General features: G+C 48.0%; 1 protein-coding gene across 2 annotated transcripts in view; it reads right to left on the bottom strand.

Annotated features, from left to right (window-relative positions):
* The window catches only part of LOC110522209 (centrosomal protein 85L), a 75,639-nt gene that overhangs the window by 9,315 nt on the left and 52,200 nt on the right, over positions 1 to 14,124 (bottom strand). For both annotated transcript variants that reach the window (XM_036975781.2, XM_036975780.2), the window contains 8 exons: positions 9,252 to 9,337; positions 5,987 to 6,104; positions 5,588 to 5,821; positions 3,694 to 3,846; positions 2,682 to 2,836; positions 2,434 to 2,551; positions 2,273 to 2,323; positions 1,945 to 2,052 (listed from right to left, as the gene is read on the bottom strand). In XM_036975781.2, the coding sequence (XP_036831676.1) occupies positions 1,945 to 2,052; positions 2,273 to 2,323; positions 2,434 to 2,551; positions 2,682 to 2,836; positions 3,694 to 3,846; positions 5,588 to 5,821; positions 5,987 to 6,104; positions 9,252 to 9,337 (1,023 nt within the window). The remainder of the gene's footprint in view (positions 1 to 1,944; positions 2,053 to 2,272; positions 2,324 to 2,433; positions 2,552 to 2,681; positions 2,837 to 3,693; positions 3,847 to 5,587; positions 5,822 to 5,986; positions 6,105 to 9,251; positions 9,338 to 14,124) is intronic.

Genomic DNA, 14,124 nt, shown 5'->3' with positions numbered 1-14,124 from the left:
TAGAACACACACACAGTGGAACACACACACTTAGCTTAGATATCCACACTGGGTTTGTTATTAAACACTGACACTAATGCAGCAGAGCTCTGGAGTGTTCATTAAATTCATGTAAAACCCATTAAATCCGCCCCAATATTAAATAGGATTTTGAGCCAGTTCAAAGTAGATAAAGTATTGCTGAATTGAAACACAAATTGGCTAAATTCTTTGCTCTGCTTAAAAGCGTCGTTGTTGTTCTCTGTCACTGCCACAATGCATTAGTTTAGTCGCTCACAATAGGAACACAAGCATTTCACGGACCTGCAATAACATCTGCTAAATATGTGTTTGTGACCAATACAATTTGATAACTTTTTCTTATCATAACATGACAGCCGCGCTATTATTTCGAAACAGAAATGGATTTGTCCATTAGGGCTCCAGAGAGTGTATTTTTGGATGAAACTGCATTTGAGAGAGAAATGAAGAAGTGAGAACTGCCGCTGGCAGGCAGTGTCTAAAGCGGAGTGTGTGAGTATTTGTGTGTTTACACTCCTTTGTAACCTGGGAGGATCATCAACACTTGCACAGCCTCTCATTGGTTCTGCTTTGAACCAGAATAGTTCAAATGAGACACTTTAAAATGAGTCTCTCCAAATGTCTCACAGAATACCATGTAGTCTGGAATAATAATCACCATCCCTCAACAGGATAACGAGGCATCATAGTAACACAAACACCCACCAAGGGGACAGAAAGGTAATAGTAGTTGTTGCAGGTGCAAAGTCATTTTAGGACCGATTAGCCAAGTTCCTGCTCTTCCAAGATGGAGGCCGTATCACCACAAAAACAAAAAAAAAACTCTTTCATCTCAGTTTCACACCCAAAGGCGCTTACCACTTGTTGTTGCCTGGAGTCAAATTTCCCTCCTCCCCTGTCATTCTTTCTGCACGCTGCTGGGGACATAGTGTGCCGCTTAAGACCCAGCCTCCATAGAGCAGTGGAGTTAAAACCACCCATACTAGACACACCACACAGACTCATCTCATCTTGTCATATCTCACCGTCCCTGCGCCGACAGCCCTTTGAGTAGTCGAAGCCAGGCAACACTCCATCCCCTCACCCTCCATCCTCCCCTCCCTCCCTCTCTCTCTCTCTCTCTCTCCAAACCAGCGACCTCCCTTTGTGGGAGCCGAGCCGGGGAATCTTCCAGCTGATAATTGCCTCTTGTGTCCCTGTCAGTGGGATAATGTATGGTGCTGCCGCGCCAGCCACGTGTGTGTGTGCTCTCTACCTCTCCTCTGTACAGGAGACACACACACACACACACGTGTTCCCGCTCTCTTCTGCCCGCCCGGCTGTCACATGCATGAATTCAGACCTTTCATCGCCGGGCTCGTCCTCACCTTGAGACGGGTGGGGGAGGTGAAGAATGACACCATGAATTCTAATAGTGTGGTAGTGGTGGGAGCTGGAGGGGCCATATTGGGTTATTCATGACTTGGCTGCTATGAAAAGATCTGAGGACAAAAAGGGTCACTAGTGGAACATAATGGGGGTGAATGGACCTCTCCATCACCAGCTAAACCTGGGACAGAGCTACTGTCTGACAGGATGTGGGTGTGTGTGAGAGAGTGAGAGATACTCCAATCTACCCTAGGTTCTAACATGCGTCCTTTGTCCTGATCTTGTCCTCATTTTGATTGTGCCCACATTCTTAGACAGGAGTAGACAATTTTAAAAGGCCCATTGTGAACTGATTTTGATCAGGTCTCCATAAGTGTAAACTTATAGTAAACGATCAGGACGCGTGTTAGCGGCAGGTATAAACGGGGCTTAAGAAATGTCCGCTCATTGTTTGCTCCCGAGAACAATTCTACTTTGCGACGTACACGTCGTACACGTTTGTAGTTAGTGTTTTTGGAGTGTCTGCGCGAGGCTCATCAGCGAGGGGCTGGTTACCTGGTGGAGGGTGCAGGAAAAGGCATCCAGGGCCTCGTCCTTCTCCTGCAGCTGTTGCTGGAGCTCTTGGGAGAGACATCGCTCCTTCTGCAGCCTCTGCTCTACAGCCTGCAGCAGAACAAGACAACCATCGCATGAAACGGCCACTATGCTGTACGATGCACTGATGACAGCGATGACTGATCATCATCCTCTTCTTAAACATCATCATCATCACCACTCACAGACACACTCAAGGACAGACACACAACATGACAACTACTAGACGACAATAGCACCTGATTGAAGCATATTGTTGACCCAAATACAGTCTAATAATAGGGCTTACCGTCAGCTCAAGGGTGAGTTTTTCTATCTGGTTCTTCTGATTGTCTATCAGCTGAAAAAGAGCAGAGCGGAATCGTAAACGTCTGGTAGCTGTCAAGACTCAGCACTCTGAATGACCCTGTGTGTGTGTCTGTGTGTGTGTGTGTGCATTCTGCGTCTGACCTTGCTGGTGGTGGCTTGCTGTTCCTGTAGTCTTGCGTTCTCTACCTCCAGCTGCTTTAGGTCCAGCATGGGGAGCCGTACGCCGTCCTCAAGACACTGCTCCACCTTCTCCTGCAGGCTGGGGGAACCAGAGAGAGACACAACGTTAGGGCACCGTCTGTCATCAACACAACCACAGCTAACCAGCTCTGTTTGAAACGCACTGTGACAATTAAAAAACATATTGCATTTCTATTCCTTGGTCATACCTCTGCACAGCAGCCACCAGCTCCTTCTCCCTCTTGCACTGGGTCTCAATCAGGTCCTCTTTCTCCTGCAGCACGGTGCGGCCTTCCTCCAGGTTTTTCTCCAGACGAGCCACTGTGTCCTGCAGGCCCTGGGCCTTCCCCTGACTCTCCTCCAGCTGATAAACACACGCAGCACATGAACAGAACATTAGGACTGTACATACACAAACAGGCAAACACAACTAGATAAGACTCACCGAACCATACACACCAGTTTAGTGCACACAAACCCACACTATGAAATTTACATTGACTTAATTGTCTGGTTCTTATTGACCTCTGGTGGTAAAATGGTGTATTACACGATAACGATTACCAAATTGAATCTCATTAATTGTCTTGAAGAAATTTACACAAAGCAGGTTGACGATGATTTAATTATCATTACAGTTCAGATAGACAGGGCAAACACAATAGGAGACATATTATCTTAAGGTTGATCAGAGGTTATTAACAGACACTTGCTGTTAATTGACAGTATGAACTCCCCTGCCTCCTCCTCTTTCCCCTCTAGGACTACCATTAATGCAGCCTGAAATGGCTGATCTAATCAGGTCTAATGGGATTAAAGAGCTGTAATGAAGAGACGCCTCCGCTCCATTACCAGGTGTTACTGTAGCGTCTCACTGAGACGCTAGCTAGCAGAGACGCTAGCTGGGGCTCACTGTCTGGCCTCTGCTAGAGGGGGTAGACATAAGGAGCTTTCTGACCAGTGACCACAAATCCAATTTCAACCAATAACCTTAACCTTTAACCCTCACATGAACCTGGCCTTTAAGCTAAATCTTAACCCTGAAACTAAATCAAGACCATACAGGCTAGCTCATGTACTCTCTCATCATTTTGGGGGTATTTTCTAACATAGCCATCAAATGACTAAGAAGCATAGCAGAGATTCTAGCGGAGATGCTAGCGGAGATTCCAGGCAAACGGGACCCCCTGAGGTGATCCTGTGGCTGGACAGGGTCTCTACCTGCTGGGCCTGGGTCTGGACCTCATCCAGGGAAGGCAGGTCAGCCAGGTACTTCTCCAGGGTTTCTATCCTCTGCTGCTTCTCCTGGTTCTGCTCACTCTCCCGCTGACACTTCTTCTTCAGGCTGTTGATGTAGCGGTCACGCGTCTTCATCTGGAGGGCGGGGTAGAGGGTTGATTACATTCATTAGGGTTGGGGTTGTGCCTAGGTTAAGTGTTCCAGGGGTGTACACACCAAGCTAGAGTTAGGGTTGTGGCTGATCCGGGGTATAGACATGAAGTTAGGGTTGTGGATGAGGCTGGGGTTGTGGCTGATCCGGGGTATAGACATGAAGTTAGGGTTGTGGATGAGGCTGGGGTTGTGGCTGATCCGGGGTATAGACATGAAGTTAGGGTTGTGGATGAGGCTGGGGTTGTGGCTGATCCGGGGTATAGACATGAAGTTAGGGTTGTGGATGAGGCTGGGGTTGTGGCTGATCCGGGGTATAGACATGAAGTTAGGGTTGTGGATGAGGCTGGGGTTAGGGTTGATCCGGGGTGTAGACATGAAGTTAGGGTTGATCCGGGGTGTAGACATGAAGCTAGGGTTAGGGTTGTGGCTGGGGTTAGGGTTGATCCGTGGTGTAGACATGAAGCTAGGGTTAGGGTTGTGGATGAGGCTGGGGTTAGGGTTGATCCGGGGTGTAGACATGAAGCTAGGGTTAGGGTTGTGGATGAGGCTGGGGTGTAGACATGAAGCTAGGGTTAGGGTTGTGGATGAGGCTGGGGTTAGGGTTGATCCGGGGTGTAGACATGAAGCTAGGGTTAGGGTTGTGGATGAGGCTGGGGTTAGGGTTGATCCGGGGTATAGACATGAGGCTAGGGTTAGGGTTGTGGATGAGGCTGGGGTGTAGACATGAAGCTAGGGTTAGGGTTGTGGATGAGGCTGGGGTGTAGACATGAAGCTAGGGTTAGGGTTGTGGATGAGGCTGGGGTGTAGACATGAAGCTAGGGTTAGGGTTGTGGATGAGGCTGGGGTTAGGGTTGATCTGGGGTGTAGACATGAAGCTAGGGTTAGGGTTGGACTGGGGTTAGGGTTAATCCGGGGTGTACACATCAAGCTAGAGTTAGGGTTGTGGCTGATCCGGGGTATAGACATGAAGTTAGGGTTGTGGATGAGGCTGGGGTTGTGGCTGATCCGGGGTATAGACATGAAGTTAGGGTTGTGGATGAGGCTGGGGTTGTGGCTGATCCGGGGTATAGACATGAAGTTAGGGTTGTGGATGAGGCTGGGGTTAGGGTTGATCCGGGGTGTAGACATGAAGTTAGGGTTGATCCGGGGTGTAGACATGAAGCTAGGGTTAGGGTTGTGGCTGGGGTTAGGGTTGATCCGTGGTGTAGACATGAAGCTAGGGTTAGGGTTGTGGATGAGGCTGGGGTTAGGGTTGATCCGGGGTGTAGACATGAAGCTAGGGTTAGGGTTGTGGATGAGGCTGGGGTTAGGGTTGATCCGGGGTATAGACATGAGGCTAGGGTTAGGGTTGTGGATGAGGCTGGGGTGTAGACATGAAGCTAGGGTTAGGGTTGTGGATGAGGCTGGGGTGTAGACATGAAGCTAGGGTTAGGGTTGTGGATGAGGCTGGGGTGTAGACATGAAGCTAGGGTTAGGGTTGTGGATGAGGCTGGGGTGTAGACATGAAGCTAGGGTTAGGGTTGTGGATGAGGCTGGGGTGTAGACATGAAGCTAGGGTTAGGGTTGTGGATGAGGCTGGGGTTAGGGTTGATCCGGGGTGTAGACATGAAGCTAGGGTTAGGGTTGGACTGGGGTTAGGGTTGATCCGGGGTGTAGACAAGAAACTAGGGTTAGGGTTGTGGCTGGGGTTAGGGTTGATCTGTGTAATATGCCCATTGCCCACCTTATCCTCCAGCTTCTTGATGTCCTCTGTGTATTTCTGGGTGTTCTGTTTGAGGAACTCGTTGAGGTGGATGACCTCCAGCTCTGCAGCGGCCAGCTTACGGCCCAGCTCCCCATTGTCACAGCACAGAGGGCTCATCCTGTCTGGGACCTGGGGCTGGAGCTGGTGCTGGGGGTGGAGCTGCAGATGGAGCTGGGGGTGTGACTGAGCCACTGGGCTGTCATATGGAGACTCCTGGAAAAGAGGGGAGGATAGACATGAGTTGTCAGTCTTTCAAAGAGCTCCAGATATGTCAACAAATGGCAAAGCTTAAAAATGTTAACACACGGCCAGTTGTGTATAACAGTATACTGCACGTCAGACAGTTGAGATGTCACTGTGTCGGTGAGGCTTTATTACCTTAGCTTTGAGTAGACCGGGGTCGTCACAGCGCCCCTTCTGGCTCTGGAGGACCTGTTGCGCTTTCAGCTCGTTCTCCCTGATCCGAGCGTGGAGCTGTAGGATCTGCTGCTTCTGTCTGGAAAACACACATCCGACGTAGAATGTCAGCTATACACCACAATGTGTAGCAGAAGCAGCCATGCTGATATCCCAGGTAATACGAACACGTAAAGAAAAAAACGAGGTACACATTCAAATACGCAATGGTCACACACAGCGCCACCTCTCTCCGTGGTGAATATTACACAGGCTGGCAGTAAAACAGAAACACACAGCCAACAGGCCAATCAATGTGGAGCATATAGGACCATATATAATAATACTATATAATAAGGCAGTTTGACTCAGTGTAGATCACTTAAATCTAATATTTCTCTCTTGTGAAGGGTGGGCCAGCTGGCTACATGCTATCCCGATGAGGCAGGCACAATTTCCTCCCCCTAAACCCCGCCCTGAAAAAAAAGAGTCATATTTATAATCAGCTCCTAAATACCTGTCTCTTTGCTTTGACAATTTCTGCCTTTCAGCAGAATAAAAAGGGGCGCGTTGATAAATGCTACCGGATTGAGATTGGAATACTAAATGCTTGGTGTTTAGGTTTGCTTTCGACTGCCACCTGGTGGTGAAATTTGCCCGTTTTCTCATTCATTTCAGTCACAATTGATGGAGACATTCAATAACGAGGCTCACAACTGAGAAATGTAACACCTTGACCAGCCTGCTGCTAACTCAACTCATGAACAATTACATAACGTTAGGAAACTGTTCATCCCATCTCTAATGCACACAGCATGTTGTCGTATTCACAATAACACCAGTTGGCCAGGATATTGAGTGTGCTAGATTGATCTCTCCAGTTCAAAGTGGGTCCGGCCTTTTAATGTCATACCCGTCCACGTGTGGATGTGGCAGGGTGGTGTCTGTGTGCTGTGTGCCTCCTCTGTGTCTCTGCCTGTATTTCCTGCAGTAACCTCTGGGTAGTGTCTGTGTGCTGTGTGCCTCCTCTGTGTCTCTGCCTGTATTTCCTGCAGTAACCTCTGGGTAGTGTCTGTGTGCTGTGTGCCTCCTCTGTGTCTCTGCCTGTATTTCCTGCAGTAACCTCAGGATGGGTGGGTGACCCTGTGCTGTTCACTCCCCTCCCCTGGCACTGCCCAGCTTGTCCTGTCAGCGCCAGCCTGCCACTCTGAAAGGGGACACCTCGGACGCGTGTGGCCGACATGCCGCCACACAGACATCTGCTCAAGGTCATTGAAAAAGTGTGTGTGTGTGTGTGTGTACATGCCTCGGCTAGGTTGACAGTGTGTGTGTGTGTGTGTGTGTGTGTGTGTGTGTGTGTGTACATGCCTCGGCTGGGTTGACAGTGACTGTGTGTGTGTGTGTAGATGCCTCGGCTGGGTTGACAGTGACTGTGCGTGTGTGTGTAGATGCCTCAGCTGGGTTGACCGTGACAGCGTGTGTGTGTGTGTGTGTGTGTACATGCCTCGGCTGGGTTGACAGTGACTGTGTGTGTGTGTGTGTACATGCCAGAGCTGGGGTGACAGTGTGTGTGTGTATGTGTGTGTACATGCCTCGGCTGGGTTGACAGTGACAATGTGTGTGTACATGCCTCGGCTGGGTTGACAGTGACAATGTGTGTGTACATGCCTCGGCTGGGTTGACAGTGACTGTGTGTGTATGTGTGCGTACATGCCTCGGCTGGGTTGACAGTGACTGTGTGTGTGTGCATGCCTTGGCTGGGTTGACAGTGACAGTGTGTGGCCCATAGAAATGAATAAAGGAAGTCAGAGACTGAGAGACTGTAGTGCTCTAACTTTCCACTGGGCAACGACAACCAGAAGGGACACTCACGGAATGTTTTTTTCCTTCCAATGTGGCGAACAGAGTCAGACACCGTGCTGGAATATAATGAGGTACAGTGGGGCAGAAAAGTATTTAGTCAGCCACCAATTGTGCAAGTTCTCCCACTTAAGAAGATGAGAGAGGCCTGTAATTTTCATCATTGGTACACTTCAACTATGACAGACAAAATGAGAAAAAAATCCAGAAAATCACATTGTAGGATTTTTTTATGAATTTATTTGCAAATTATGGTGGAAAATAAGTATTTGGTCAATAACAAAATACTTTGTTATATGCCCTGTGTTGGCAATGACAGAGGTCAAACGTTTTCTGTTAGTCTTCACAAGGTTTTCTCACACTGTTGCTGGTATTTTGGTTTCATCTGACCATATGACATTCTCCCAATCTTCTTCTGGATCATCCAAATGCTCTCTAGCAAACTTCAGACGGGCCTGGACATGTACTGGCGGGGGGACACGTCTGGCACTGCAGGATTTGAGTCCCTGGCGGCGTAGTGTGTTACTGATGGTAGGCTTTGTTACTTTGGTCCCAGCTCTCTGCAGGTCATTCACTAGGTCCCCCCGTGTGGTTCTGGGATTTTTGCTCACCGGTCTTGTGATAATTTTGACCCCACGGGGTGAGATCTTGCGTGGAGCCCCAGATCGAGGGATGTCTTCTATTTCCTAATAATTGCTCCCACAGTTGATTTCTTCAAACCAAGCTGCTTACCTATTGCAGATTCAGTCTTCCCAGCCTGGTGCAGGTCTACAATTTTGTTTCTGTTGTCCTTTGACAGCTCTATGGTCTTGGCCATAGTGGAGTTTGGAGTTTGTTTGAGGTTGTGGACTGGTGTCTTTTATACTGATAACAAGTTCAAACAGGTGCCTTTAATACAGATAACGAGTGGAGGCCAGAGGAGCCTCTTAAAGAAGAAGTTACAGGTCTGTGAGAGCCAGAAATCTTGCTTGTTTGTAGGTGATCAAATACTTATTTTCCACCATAATTTGCAAATAAATTCATTAAAAATCCTACAATGTGATTTTCTGGAATTATTTTTCTAATTTTGGTCTGTCATAGTTGAAGTGTATCTATGATGAAAATTACAGGCCTCTCATCTTTTTAAGTGGGAGAACTTGCACAATTGGTGGCTGACTAAATACTTTTTTGCCCCACTGTACATACTGACTCAGTCCGACTGTGTACATTTGCTGCTCAGAGGCCTTCGCCCAATATAATAATGCTAAGATTCAGATATGTTTCTCCTAGAATTGTTTTGGTGTTTTTTTTCCTCCAGCCTCAATGAATTCCCCCGCTTGGCCCGATGACTCACTACTGCACCTCTGCTGGGTTTAAACATCCCTGTCCTCTGCCGTGCATTTCTGACCTGTCAATCTCCAGCTCTCTCTGTCGCAGAAGGCCCTCTTTGATCTTCACCAGCGTGTTCACAGGAAGGGAGGCTCCGCCCAGCATCTGCACAGGAAACACACACACATCGGTCAGCACACTTAACATCTACAGAGCAAGCAGATCCGCATCGTTTGTCATTTTTGTCATCGTCGTCATTATCTTCATTATAATCAAACTAAAGATTTAACTAAGAGACACCAAGAGAGTCAACGAGCCCAATGCCATTTCACATGTGTACCCTAAATGTAGTCCCTCTATACAAAGACATGAGCCACAGCTTATCTGCATGCGCTGGGCCTTCACACATTCCAACAGTATATCCTTTATAGCCCTCCTCTATACAGGAGTGTGGGCAGGGTGTCATGGACGGGCCGTTTGGGCGGGCGTCTCTTCAACATTTGCATCAGTGAGTGACTAATCTCCTATAGCATAACAAGGTCTCTGTGCCAGATGGCTGGGCTGCTGCAGGGCCCCTGGTAAGAAGCGGTCACAGGGATCACGATATGGGTCAGGTATGTCCTCACAATCTACTACTACAGGGGCACAGGGCACAGGGCAGAGACAGCCAGATCACGTTCAGTAGGCACGAAATGGAAAATAATTTGAATCGGAAAGATGAAAATGGGTGTTCCTATTGGACAAATTCAGTTACTGAACACGTCCCTTTCTATAATAATCTGGTCTCAGTCTCCATGAGATTGAAGGTTAGGTAGGCTGCAACATCTAAGTCTTTATTTCTATAGCTCAAAATAAATGGTAAAACCCTGAAGAATCCCATAGGTATTCTAATATGGTGGACTGGACAGTGTGTCTACAACAGACTTCAGGCTTAGTTACGGATGGTATGGTGGTGCTATGGCGCTATGTGCACAAACAATGCACACCAATAACATGGATCCAGGACACAAGAGCCATTACCACATACTGCGTTCTGCTTATCTGATGCGTGTAACCCCTCGGTCATTGTCTGTTCATTGAGTTGCCTGCCTGCCACCAGGTTAAAAATACTTCCCCTATTAATGCCCTAGATATCAGCTGCACAGCTCTTCTCTCGGTCTCTCTAGCCCTGGTAAAAAGACCCCCTCCTGTGAGGCTTTGCCACTCCCCCCACACATACCCTGACCTGGAACGAAGGTAGGAAGACATCACAGGAGATCGGTGGTACCTTAATTGGGGAGGACGGGCTCGTGGTAATGGCTAGAAGGGAAATCAGTGGAATGGTTTCAAATACATCAAACATATGGTTTGATGCCATTCCATTTGCTCCGTTCCAGCCATTGTTATGAGCCGTCCTCCCCTGGGCAGCCTCCACTGGCAGACATCCATCCGTCCCTGACTCCAGATCCACTTCACATAGCTTAGCCTATTTTTAACAAACCATTGTGTGACTGTGGCCACAGCAGCGGCAGAAACAAGCAGAGATGTGTCCACTGTATCCTGGTACGATAAGCTAGTACACACGGGCTCTCAGAACTCAGCAGATAGGAGATATTAAGAAAAGGCCCCAATAAAAAGGTAGGGGCACTGCTGCACTGACAACCAACACGCTGGAGGGAAACATGGGGAGTTTCCACAACACTGTATGAGGAGGCCAAGCCAGGACAGGCCAGGGTAAGACAGGATAGGCCTGTGGGGCCCACAGGGACTGGCCTGAACTCTGGATCCCACTGCTGCCTTCGGCCCTCTCATCACAATATCGCCACACATGATGGTTTATGGGCTTTTCTGCCGAGGAGGGAAGCTCCGACTCTCTTTTGTTTTAGGCTGGTCTAAACCCAAGCTAAATTCGCGAGCGCGACAAACTGAGGAGGTGTCGCCTGTGTAGAGGACACTCTCTCTGGGGAGAGCAGAGCGTCAAACTGCCACTACAGCCTTCAGGGAGCAGGAACACCACTCAGGGAGTGGAAGTCAGCATGACATTTTTTTTATGAAAATGACGGTCAAGTTTGTACATTAGCATGTGCTAAAAATGAAATGGCATTGTACGCTGGAGGCCTTTCTCTGGGAATCAATGGTGAAAGAGAGGCTGTCCACTTGCCTGCCAAGTTTATAGAACGAGGAAGACTGAGCGAGCGAGAGAGAGTATGTTAAGAGAAGGTGGGTGGGTGGGGTGCAGTTAGTTTGTCGCCATGCAGCCGGGATGAATGGCTGATCTGGGGCATAGCTGTCCCCACCAACTGATAGCAAAGCCCAACACAAAGCAACACCCACCGCCTTCAGACTGAGGTCATGGCCATGGGCGCAGCAGGGGTGATGTTATCACCATGCACCACACACTCTTTCTTCATTGGTTTAATACCGCACACCAGCCATAGAGGAAGCTTACTCCCAACACCAGGCCCCAGACCATCAGGCTCCCTCACGTCGTCACTAGACCTAGAGCCGGAGCATACTGTATATCTCCGTTGTCCGGCAACAAGGTTTTTCAGTGTTCCGCCTAATGACCATATTGTCGCTTTCTTCCCCCACACAGTCATTCCAACCAATTACAGTTGAAATGCAGTAACAGCAACAGCTGTTCCCAGACAGACCCAGACATTACCCTGTGCTGCTGCCTGCTGAACGCTTGAAATGCCAAACGAGAAGACAGTTTCATTTAGATGCCTGGGGAGCTGGGTTTATTCATCTGCACCACACAGGAAGATGGAAACACGCACACACAGGCATGCACACACCAAACTAACGAACCAGAAACCGAAGCATCTTTTATAATGTGTCCCACATACGCCAGTGTATTTCAAGTTCAAAGCATTCTTACTGGGAGGTGGTCTTTAATCCTATCAAAAGACTATCTTCCTGGCAGAGCTTATTACTTAAAGTAACTGTCCAGTGTTTCCCGTTTTTATGAAATATGACCTATAATTATTGCTTACAATATGAGTGAAATAGTTTTCCTTGAAAAAGTTTTCAATTAAGTATGTTAAAAAGCAGCTTTTGTGTGTTGGAATGGTGTGGGCGTATACCAGTCGTTAAAAATATGAACGCGTGTAGACCGCTGATTGGCCAGCACATCGTGCTCTAGGCCGCTGATTGGCCAGCTCATCCTCCTCGGGAGTACGACATCATACTCTATCAGGAAAGAGCAAGCATTTTAGAAACGGTCTGTTTGAGATGCAAGTTTGAGGCGGGGTGTTTTTCTTCCATTTTATGTTTTGACAAATAGGAGTTTAGGATGAGTCAACAACATTATTTGGGTATGAGTTAACAAAATATGAACTTCTGAAAGTGATATTTTCACTGGAGAGTTAATTTAAAGGATCAGATCAGATTACAGCAGCAAACTGTAAATCTATTAGGCCCACTGGTCAAAGGTGCTATTGGCTAGTTAGCATAGCGAGGTTTGAGTTACATGTAACGGTTATGACCCAGGTTAGCCCTAAAGTGGACTTGCTAGCTTGTTAGCACCTACTGCTACTACATCTCACTAGCTAGATTTACAAAATCTCTCATTAGCTTTCTCACACTTCTACTAGGCCTACATATTGTGTACTGTAGTCCTGGATTTAGCCCTACAATCTGTAATTGCGTCCATTTAAACTGAGTAGAATTTGTTTAATTTTCGAATTTTCCAACAGAAATGGCCTAGCCCGTCTCTCTCCACATCACCAGTCGAGGTCAGCATTTGGCTTTGGGGCTGGTTTCAGCTGCATCTATGTTACCAATTAAAATGAACCGGGCACATTGGAAACAACACAACTTTGTTCCCAATGAATTCTTGTGGAGATGACACCTGGGAGCCAAGCAGGCTAATAACTGTAGCTCTCTCTGTCCATCTCTCTGTCTCACTGCTGGAGAGGTCGTCTAGGAGGGCCCTGGAGACCTGACAGGCAGGCAAGCAGGCAGGCAAGCAGGCAGGCTGACTCATTATACTATACGGTGGTATGGTGGGGCCATATGGAAGAGACAAGCCATATTCTCTCTCTCTAGCTCCTCTCACCTTTCTCTCTCTCTCTTTACCTCTTTCTGAGTCTCTCGCTCTCTCTCTCGCTTTACCTCTTTCTGAGTGTCTCTGTATATCCCCTGGCTACTGCCGTGGCGAGGCGAGCGCCACTCTATCACATAGCACAGCTAATCTGCTGCCAATTCCTAGAACGTTATCGCCCCTGCCGCCCTCCTCCCAGGGCCCTCCAGTGCAGACACCCCAGCTTTCAGCACTTTCTCCCAGCCTTGCACACCGACACACACCTCCACCTCTCCTACCCTAGAGGGGATACATTGGGACTGCCGTGATCTGAGCATTGGAAATGCATTGGACTTTACCTTTACATTTTTAACTGTTTTATTTCACCTTTATTTAACTAGGCAAGTCAGTTAAGAACAAATTCTTATTTACAATGACGGCCTACCAGAAGTAAAACTATAGGACAAAACACACATCACGACAAGAGAGACACCACAACACCACATAAAGAGAGACCTAAGACGACAACATAGCATGGCAGCAACACATGAAAACACAGCATGGTAGCAACACAACATGACAACAACATGGTAGCAATACAACATGGCAGCAGCACAAACCATGGCACAAATGTTATTGGGCACAGACAACAGCACAAAGGGGAAGAAGGTAGAGACAACAATACATCACGCGAAGCAGCCACAGTCTTGGGAATGAAGAGATGGAGATAAAACTGTCCAGTTTGAGTGTTTTTTTTGCAGCTCGTTCCAAGTCGCTAGCTGCAGCGAACTGAAAAGACGAGAGACCCAGGGATGTGTGTGCTTTGGGGACCTTTAAGAGAATGTGACTGGCAGAACGGGTGTTGTATGTGAAGGATGAGGGCTGCAGTAGGTATCCCAGATAGGGGGGAGTGAGGCCTAAGAGGGTTTTATAAATAAGCAGTGGGTCT

This window comes from Oncorhynchus mykiss, chromosome 4, assembly GCF_057628025.1.
Source record: "Oncorhynchus mykiss isolate SJ-2025 chromosome 4, ASM5762802v1, whole genome shotgun sequence".
In the NCBI taxonomy this organism is placed as follows: domain Eukaryota; kingdom Metazoa; phylum Chordata; class Actinopteri; order Salmoniformes; family Salmonidae; genus Oncorhynchus; species Oncorhynchus mykiss.
This window is presented reverse-complemented; position numbering and strand designations above follow the sequence as displayed.